This window comes from Otolemur garnettii, unplaced genomic scaffold, assembly GCF_000181295.1.
Source record: "Otolemur garnettii isolate 467f Iridium unplaced genomic scaffold, OtoGar3 scaffold00079, whole genome shotgun sequence".
NCBI classification, from domain to species: Eukaryota; Metazoa; Chordata; class Mammalia; order Primates; family Galagidae; genus Otolemur; species Otolemur garnettii.
Window position 1 is genome coordinate 5025049 of NW_003852474.1, and position 10547 is coordinate 5035595.

The following is a 10547-nucleotide window of genomic DNA, read 5'->3' on the forward strand; positions in this document are numbered from 1 at the left end:
TTGAAAGTTGTCAGGATTTTTATTTCATTTTTGATAAAAATAGTATTTTTTTCCTATGGATATGTTTAATATTTTCCCTTGAGGTTTGAATTTTTAGTAGTTTTATTAGCATAGACCTGCATTTGGTTATCTTTTTAATGTAATCTCCTGGAGGTTTGTCATATTTTTTATCTTTAATCTGTTTTATAAAATTCACAGCCATTATCTCTTAGAATATTACTGCTCCTAATTCATCTCCTTTTTCCCCACTATATCTGATATAGTTAGTATTTTCATTTCCATATTTTTCATACATTTTCTCCCTTATGCTTCATTCTAGTTATTTCCTTCTCTAATTAATCAATTCTCTTTTCAACTGTGTCTAATCCACTGTTACACCATCAAATAAGATCCTACCTTCAGTTACTTTATTTTTAGCTTAAGAATTTCCACTTAAATCTTTTTTATATAATCTCCATGATAATGCAAAAATGCCAAAGTATCAATATCATTTCCATGTGTAACTTTAAAGTCCCTATCTGGTAACTGGATTGTCTGAATCCCTTTCGTGTCTCTTATAAAAGTTCGTTTTATTGCTCTTTCTCTCGACATTTTAAGTTGCATTTTCTCATCTCATGTATTTGGTTACCTTTGGTTACTAGATATTATTATGAAAAATCATGGATATAGTTTAAGGCTCTTTATAATTTTAAGTTTGCTTCCCTCAAGCATCCGTGATAGCAGTAATACCAATCTCAGATGATTTAAATAACTATGGATTGAGATAATTAATTGTAGAGTGGGCTTCTTTCCTTCGAGGGCTAGGGTGTAAGACTTTGAAGGAACAGCCAGCAGCTGGTTACAAGAGCTCCTCCACCCTGGTAGGTCCTAACTTCCAATTTTACTCTCTAAGACAAATTAGCCTGTCAAACATCTGTTTAGTTCTAGACTCTCAAACACCTTCTTTGTAGCTGACAGATAGCTCCGGGGGGAACTGGCTTCAAATGTCAGTTCCATCTTTTTGGGCTTCCTTCTCTTGTTTTGTAGACAAGCAATTCTTCACCACAGTGGTACTCTCTAGCTTTCAAGTAGATTTTTAAAATAGATTTGTCCTTTTTCTCTAGTTGTTTTCAGAATACGCATTGCTCTGGAATATTCAGTCCATTACTGCCAGAAATACAACGTCCTATTAACTCCCTATTGCTTCAATTTTCCTCTAGAGCAGTGATTTTCAACTGGTGTGCCATGGCACAGTGTTGTGCTATGAGAGGATCTTAGGTGCACCACAAAATTTTTAAAGAGCATTAATAAAATTATTTTCAAAGGTGGGTCAAAACAAAGTATATTCTTTTTTTTTACTTTTTTTTTTTGATCAACATAAAAATTTAAGTGTGCCATAGAACTTTAATTATAGGTTCAAGTGTGCTGTGTGATTAAAAAAGAAAAAGCTGAAAAACACTGCTGTAGAGAAAACATTTCAGAAATGGAATGATCAGTATGGCGCCCATTGATCCAACTTTGCAGGGAGGCATTTTCATCGCCTATGTCCCTAACCCTAAACCTTTGCTTTTACCTCGCTTACTACCAGCTTCAAAATGAATGGCAAACAGGGTAAAATTGATGTTTTCCTCCTTTGAGATCACAAACTCAGTGGCTCCCCTTGGAGTAACTGGATAATTGAGTTATATCTGCTGCAACTGCAAACAGAATAGCATAAGAAAGACTGTAACACTTTAAAGCTAGAGGGAAACTTAAAGATCAAGTCTACCCCCATTTTCTAGTTGAAGAACCTCAAGCACAGAGAGATAGATGGATGGACCAGCCCAGGTGGTTAGATGGATGGACTCAGCAACTTTCATGCAGCGCTGGAACTATAGGTCAGTCATGCTACTGCTCAGGCCACTGCTGTTTCTGCAGAAATATCAAAACACGGCCTTTACTTCCAAGCCATCCTCATCATACTCTTTTCATTCTGCATCCATAATTTTCATAGGACATTTCGAGTCCTAGTAAAAACTCACAGTTTATATGGTTGGGTAGAATGTGCAGCTAGTTTCCTCCCTCTCACTTCAACCTTCCTATAGGTAATACTTTAATTAAGTGACACTGAGTTTTAGATGAACTTCAAGCTCACTGGTGGAAGGCAGAATTAGTGGGAACCTGTAATTTCTCTCACTTTTGTGATAGAGCAGGAATGATGCTTACATGATAAAAAATAACCCACATGCTAACCGAGTGTTACAGTATTGATGGTTCTGCTCCTGACCTGTTGTAAAACACTGGATAAGTCATTTCACCATTCTGGTTCTTCATTTCCTTGTTTCTAAAATTAGGAAGACAGACTAGATCAGTGGATCTCAATCCTAACTGCAGATTAAAAACATCTCAAGAACTTTTAAATATACCTATGCCTGGGCCTCAATACCAGCATTTCTGATTTAATTGGTCCCAGTTGGGGCCTAGGTATCTGTATTATTTAAATGCTTTCAAGGTGTTTCTAATGGGCAGTCTGGGCTGAGAACCACTGCACTAGATGATCACCACTGTTCTTCCCAAGGCTTCAGCTATGATTCTGTGAATAATCTATGAGGAAACAGGCATATGATTACATGCATATTTACAGTACATTCAACACACCTTAAAATATTCCATTTCGCAATGCTTGCTAAGGGGGCTGCAATTTATTTTCAATAAGCATTACATTTCCCAAAGAAAATATAATAATCATCCTAAACATGACAAGAGTATTTTCTGATTAGTCAATTCTAAAATAACATAAAAAAATAATGTAACATAACGTGACATAACGTAACATAACATACACATTTCTAGGCTTTCACATTTTAACCAGAATTTCATTCTGCTGGGAGATCCTAAGGCATCTTAATCTGGGCACAGTGGCAGGCACCTGTAGTCCCAGCTACTTGGGAGGCTGAGGCAGGAGTATCACGTGAACCCAGGAGTTCAAGACATGCCTGAGCAACACAGACACCCCTCCAAATCTCAAAAAAATTAAAAAAAAAAAGAAAATAAAATAAAAACAAAAATAAAAATAAAATTAAAACCTTAAAGCATCTCTATAGGACATAAGTCAAAATTTTATTATTATTACTGGTTCCAAAAAACTAGCAATGCATATTTAGTAATACTATCTTTTATGTGCAAAAGAGTACTTACTTTAAAGATGCAAAAGAAGGAACAGTACTTATCATTCCAGTCTCTGCCATCTCAATGGCATGTTTTATTTCAAGCTTCTTATATAATGATACAATGCTTGACTTGGGTTGGTTTTCCCGAATTAAAAGTTTTCGCAGGTATTTATCATCAAACTTCTTAAACCTGTAAATAAAGAATGCCAAACATTCAATAAATTAATATTGCACTGAATTTTAAAAAAGTTTTTGTTTTTTTTCTTTTTACCAACGAAATCATTTCCACTACTCCCAGGAGAAAAACGTAGTAGCAGTATTTAGCTAGTCTGATCACTATATATATTTTATATGTGTATATGAACTATACATGCCACATGTGTGTGTGTGTATATATGTATACACATACGCGTATATAACACATGGTGGTACATTTTTTGTATATCACTAATTATAGAGTAAAATGCATTTATACAGAGGGTGCCAAAAAATTTAAGAAAGGGAAAAAAACTATTAAAATGGTATTACTTGAGTCATGTTCAATTTCTACAGTCACAAGAGATACAAGTACAGATACAGTATACAAGATGGCACACGTTATCAGTAGATATCGAGTACTAAAGTTTTAATAAGTTGACCCATTTTGAAAATGTGTATCCATTTTTTTGGCACCCTCTGTATTTCCTTCTTACTGTTTCTCTAGTTTCCCTTTCGGCAAAATTACTCAGAGATGTTGTCACTACTTGCTGTGTCCAGTTCCTCTCCTCTTGATTCTCCTGAATACTCACAACATTGCCTCCAACACTCCACTGAAGCTACTCTCACTGAGGCCATCAGTGAACCCCACACCTTAAATCCAGAGGTCACGTAGTTACTACTTCCAACCTATCCTGCCCTCACCTGCTTAAAATACTGTCTCCATTTGGCTTCCCGGACACCATCCTCCCTGAGGCTCTTCCTGGTTCTATCCTCAGCCTGCCTGGTCAGTTCTCTTCTTTCTGCCCTCTGCCTGTAGGAGTACTCTGGGGCTCCATGCTTGCTCTTCCTCCCTACCTCCACACACTTCCACACTTCCCTGGCCATCTTGCCCAGTCTCATGCTTGGTTTTCAGTAGCATCTCTGCCAATAACTCCCAAACTTAAGTCTCCCTCTCCAACCTCTCTTTTCACACTCAGACATGAGTGTATGGCTGCCTACCCAGCATCTCCAGGTGGGTATCTAATCCTGGACTTGTTCAAACTGAACTGACCTTCTCCCAGAGTCCTTCCCATCTTGGCTAATGATGACTGCACCAGCTCAAAATCCCGGGTATCACTCTTGATTCTTCTACCTCTCTCATGTTCTACATTAGGAGATGAAATATTTCCCTCCTAAAATTCATCTGTTAATGTCCTCATCCCTAATACCTCAGAGTGTGACCATATGTGGAGATATGGTCTTCACAGAGGTGATTAAGATGAGGTCATGAGGATGACCCTAATCCTAAGGGGCCACTGTGGATGGCCCTAATCCACAATGACTCCTGTCCTCATAAGGAGAAGAAATACGAAGTCAGACACATACAGAGAGGCAGGGAGAAGACAGCTACATCAGGACAGATCTTTCTCTTGGACCCTCAGAGGGAGGCAATCACACTGACATTCCTTGCTCTCTGAATTCTAGCCTGTAGAACTGTGAAGCAACCCACTCCTGTTGTCTGAGCCACTCCATCTAGGGCACTTTGTCATGGTACACCTACAGTCTAGCACTCCATACATGCTCCAAAAGCAATTTCTGTTGGTTCTACCATCAAAATATATAGAAAATCTTGACATACTTTATTGAGAAGAATATGCTCCAGCTCAATCTGGGTATCTCAAGTATCTCAAGAATGGAAGAAAAAGTATCCAATACACTCAATACTATTATGAAACCAATATATAATCACTTACACTTTTATATGAATGATAAAACCCAATTGCAGTCCAGAAAAAAGGAGGGAAGAGGAGAGATTATGGAGGGGTTAGGGGAGGCCAGGAAGAGGGAGGATATTTGTGGGACCTCACTTAATGTGCAAATGCAAGGGTACATGTCAAAGCTATTAAGAGTATAAATGTCTTATCACAACAAAGAAGTGAGGTGAAGGTTATGTTAACCAGTTTTATGTAAGCATTCCAAATTGTATATAAAATCAGCACATTGTACCCCATAAAATACATTAATGTACACAGTATGATTTAATTTAAAAAATCTTATAAATAAAAAATCCCAAAATATATATAAAATCCAGCTATTTATCACCACCTCTAAGGTCATCACCCTGGTCCAAGATGCCAGACTCTCTTACTGGATTCTTGTACTGGGGACCTACCTGGTGTCCCTGCTTCCACCATTATGCTCCTGAAGTCTACTCTCAACACAGAAGCTAAGTGCTCCTGGTCAAATGTAAGTCTACTAAGATGAGTATTCTGCATCTCCCTTGAGTACAGTGGCCTGTGCTGCCCTACACAAGCTGGGTCTGTACCCTTGAGAACTGTGCTCCTCTTATAGGGGCACAGCCTCACTTCCTGTCTTGTTACCATTCCTTCTCCTCGGAATATCCTACCCCTCGATACCTCCCTTTAAGTCTTTCCTTGGCACTCTTTGAAAGGAGGAGTCATGCACTTCCTTTCAGTATTTCCTTGACAAGTTATTTTCTCAAATAACCTTTCCTATGTATCCTTTGAGAATTTTGCATGCCACCATCTTCCCGAGCACTCCCTATCTCATTTCCAAGACATATTTTTCTCCATAGCAATTATTACTTCCTAGCATGACACATAACTTATTCATTTATCTTATTTTCTGTCTCCTAGCATTAGAATGTAACATCTTTATGGCCAAAGGTTTTTTCCTACATCACCAGTGCTTAGAATAATGCCTGGTACCTGGAAAGCATATGTGGCAGAATGGATCCTTTGATCTCAATTCCTTCCAGTATTCGCCCTATGCCATATTACTTGGCAATGTCCTATCACCATGGCCCGGATGACCTGTCCTGCCCTGCTCCTTGCCACTGGGCTCAACAATGTCACCTGCACTGCTCAAAGGGGCTATCAGAAGACACAGTGATGGAAGAATGGCTTAACCTTGGCTTACATCTTGTGCCTCCACAATCACCACAAGGGAGCTATGCATAGAGTAGCCTCTTAGTCCCAGGACAAAAGCAAATGTCCCATGCAGCAGAGTTAATTCACCCCAGCCATGCCACATAAGGCTGGCTAGAATCAGATGACAGCCAACTAACCCACTGAAGCATGAGCCAGGTCAGCCCAGATCAGCCCAGCCCAATCCAGAGCAGCTGGCTCTCAGCCTCTAGACTCTGCACCTTCCTAATAAATGACTGCTGTTCTGAGCACCTGAGTTATGGGGTGCTCTGTTACACAACATTATTATGTCAATATATAAGTGAAACAATATGCAATAAACATTTGTTGAGAAAGAAAGAAATGTACCACAGGGATCACCAAAAAGGTTTACAGGCACACCTGTGCCATAAAAAGAGTCAATGTAAACCCACATTCTTAGTACAGGTCCTTTGTTCATATACTGAAGAGCTCAGAATAATTACAGAGAGCCATCCTGAATATACTTTCCTATTGACTGGCTACTAAAGACTGAGTCTACTTTTTTCTACCTTTATTTTGAATTTCATGTTAGGCCTATTGTGCTAGAACTCTTGACAGCAACACAACATCTTTTAAACTTCTTTTATTAGTTGTACTATTGTTTTTCCTTTTCACCAGAGATAAGTAAAAGGACGAACAAACACCAAGGTCAATGGCAGACTCTATTTTGCATGGGGAATGTGCATTCTCTATCTTTGTTTTATGTCCACGCCTTTCATTTCTCTGCCAAGCTACACATAGGTGTCCTCTTTCACCATTATTAGACTGCTTTAGCCAAGTCTGAGAAACACTCCTACTGTATTACCCTTTCATTTCATTCTCAAAGGATCAAATGCCTCAAGAATTCTCTGGCAGGACCCCTGGAAATCCACAGCATAAGGGTTTTACAGGAAAGGGAAAGACATCCAATATGCCTAAAACAATCGCTTCTTTATAACCCCATTTTTAGATGCATCAACAATTAGATGTGATCTCAGCAGAACTGATTTTATAAATGGCTTGTGACAGCACCAAGTCTCCCCACACCCACTCCCCTGCTCTACCTACAAACACAGTGTCTGTGACAATCCAGAAGACTACAGAAATTTACCCAGCAGAATTTTTGCATGGAAATACATAAGTGCTTATGAAACTATTAAATAAGTTATCTCTACTATAGGGAAGATAGTTAGACATTGAACACCACTTTTCAGACATGACCCATAGCTGTTCTGCCATCTTCAGCACTTAGAGCCCAATTATCCTAGCAGCCATTACAAGCTTGCCTAGAGCAGATCCATGGACCCAGAGAGAGTCTGGGATGCGGCCAGACCTTCACCAACAATCCTTCACCATCCACACCAAGCAGACGTGACCCCAGGGTCTGTCTTTTCCTCTGTATGAGAGTACCTGAACTCCAGGTGACCTGATGACAAGCCAACTCACATCAATTTGCCCCATTTGGGGGACAGGGAAATGGTAGAAATCTTGAGCCTACTCCTCACTTTTGGAAGGGAACAAGCTGCTCTGGGTTACACTTCTCACATGTCACTTCAGGGAGGTGCTGAGGGAATGCTAAAAAGGGGAGAAAAGAGGCTGGGTTGAAAAAGAGAAGGTAGGCATTGCTACGACAACAATGGAGAGGAGGGGCACCAAGATCCATCTCACAGACTTGCTTAGACAAGGACCCATCTATGTTAGGAAGGTCTCCTGGTCTACCACTTGCCCACAGAAAAGTGAACACTTCCCAAAAGAAATAGCTATTTAAAAAAAAATTTTATAATGGAGATTTTAGTTAGCTTAATTTATTTATTTATTATTTTTTAGAGACAGGGTCATGCTGTGTCACCCAGCTGAAATGCAGTAGTATAATCATAGCTCACTAAAACCTCTAACTCCTGGGCTCAAGTGATCCTCCTAGCTCAGCCTGCTGGACGCTAGGACTAAAGGTGTGCACCATCCTGAATGTCTGTTTTTTTTAATTTGTTTTTCAGAGACAGGGTCTTGCTATGTTGCCCAGTCTGGTTTCAAACTCCTGGCCTCAACTGATCTTCCCATCTCATCCTCCCAAAGTATACTGAGATTACAGGCATGAGCCACCATGCCCAGCCTTTCTCAATTTGATTACCTTGTATTCCCATGTGGCAGTCTCTCTGTACAAATAAAATATTTTTCCTTTAGTATGAAGTAAGGCTAAGTCCCAGAGGCTGTTTCTACATTGTAAAATTTGTTCTACGCATTGCAAGTCTGAGTAACTCATTGTGTACTAGTATTACTTAATAATACTTCTCATTCTCTCTCTCTCTCTCTCACACACACACACACAAACACACACGTGCACACGCACACACAGTCTGTTTGCTATATGACTGTTTTGCTGTCTCTGTTATGTTGCAGAACTTCAAAGGCCTGAGTCTATGGCTTATGCAGCCCAATATTATATATACTATAGAGAAGCAAACAGAAAGCACTGAAAAATTCTCTTATGTTAACTTACATAAATTGGTAGATTGTTTCATGTCATATAAGTTAGCAGCAGAAGGGAAAAATAATCTGTTAGCAAGTTAGGGAGGAAAAGGCAAAAGGGATACACCAAGTATAGGATAGAACGTGTTCTTCTGTGTTCAGGGAGCAGCTTAAAAGCTGCCTCCTTCCAAAGCCTTGCCTAGCCAGTGAAGTGCTGATAAATGTTTAACAAATTGCCCTAAGAACACAAAAGCCCTGATTTGTAGCATTTGTCAGGTCTGTGGGATAAACACTCCCAACGTAGCTGATTAAAGTGGACGTGGTGGAAGGTGCCAAGGTACAGCCAGGAAAAGATACACATGGTCAGCCCCCACAGCTGCTGCGGGCTGGCGCCTGCACCCTGCTGCTCCTCCCTCTGCTGTCAGAATTAATCTGGACCTCCTGACCCCACCACTCTGTTTCTCCATTTATGTTAAGCCATGCATCTAGTTCTCCCTGCCTAATCTACCTTTTCCACTTCAACTGTAAGATCCTTGAAGACAGGTATTGAATTATATTCAGACACCATATTCTCTTTAACAGATAGGTAAACTCTCTGTGCATATGGGTGTGCCCTGACATGAAAGTATGGAATCTTTCAGATAATTTCAGCCTCACAAATATGTATTTATTTATGTATTGTAAAGGCTAAAATACAACCTTCTTTTTACAGTCTTTTTACATCCTCACGTGCTCTAAATCTCTGCATTTGATGAAGCGCCCACCACAGGTGCTAAAAGGGATGGTAATGGGATGCCCGGTTTTTAACCAAATAGACTGCATTCCTTGGCCTCCTATTCTGTGAGGAATGGCCACATGATTGAGTCCCGGCCTATCTGGTCCAAGTGGAAGAATATTATGGCAACTTCTGATAGCTTTCGTTAGAAGGTAGCTAGAATGTATCCTTCATATCTTCATTATCTTTCTCTCTCCATGCAGCCACGTGGTCCGTGGTCCGAGAGGAAATGGAGTGGGCCCTGGGTGTGGGGGCTCTTGTGGAGTGCAGTTCATCTATTAAATCTAAACTTCCTACCTCTGGGTACTTACTGAAGAGAGAAACAAACTCTCAGCTTGCTAAACCTTTCTGTTACAGTTGAATCTTATCTTAAAGCACATATTATGGCCCAGCATAGGAAAGATTTGCAACTCTGAAAAATAAGACGAGTCAGTATGTCCTGCTTCCAGAGTGGCATAAGACCTTCTTACTTGTCTCTCCAAAAGTTGTGACCCCAGTGTCCACAGACATCTTCAATCCCAGTCTTCACATGATCAAAAAACTGAAACAGAAAAAGGCTAATTGATTAGTTTTTACATTAAATCATGAATTTTCACTCTACTTACATCATGCCTAAATCCCAAAGGCCCTTCTAGTTTTTGGTTTGTTTGGTTTACTAAAAGCAATAATGTGTATTTGCGTGTATATGTATATACACACACACTATATATATATTAGTGTGTGTGTTTGATATATACATATATATAATAATTCATCATCAAACAAATTAATGAAATGTTTGTCATAACAGTATCAGGCCATTTTTAGATTAGTCTCCTCATCTTAACAGGTTAGAATTTTGAAAAATATAGACCTATAGCAAGAATTCTCCAATGAGAACATTTTCATGTTGAAAGAAGTAAAAAGAGGAGATTTCTTCCCACTCTGTTCATGCCCAAGTTTAGCAAACTAACTTGGAGACACTACCGGGGGCTGTGTCTGTTATATACTCCTCTACCTGCACCTTCCCCAGGCCTCCCTCTTTTCTCCCTCACTCCCCTTTTCTTCAGGAAA

General features: G+C 39.6%; 1 protein-coding gene across 1 annotated transcript in view; it reads right to left on the bottom strand.

Moving 5' to 3' along the window:
- Positions 1 to 10547, bottom strand: part of SLC9A2 (solute carrier family 9 member A2) — a 100751-nt gene that overhangs the window by 9817 nt on the left and 80387 nt on the right. Inside the window, 2 exon segments of the mRNA XM_003794322.2 lie at positions 3157 to 3318; positions 9965 to 10070. Coding sequence (XP_003794370.1) covers positions 3157 to 3318; positions 9965 to 10070 — 268 coding nt within the window.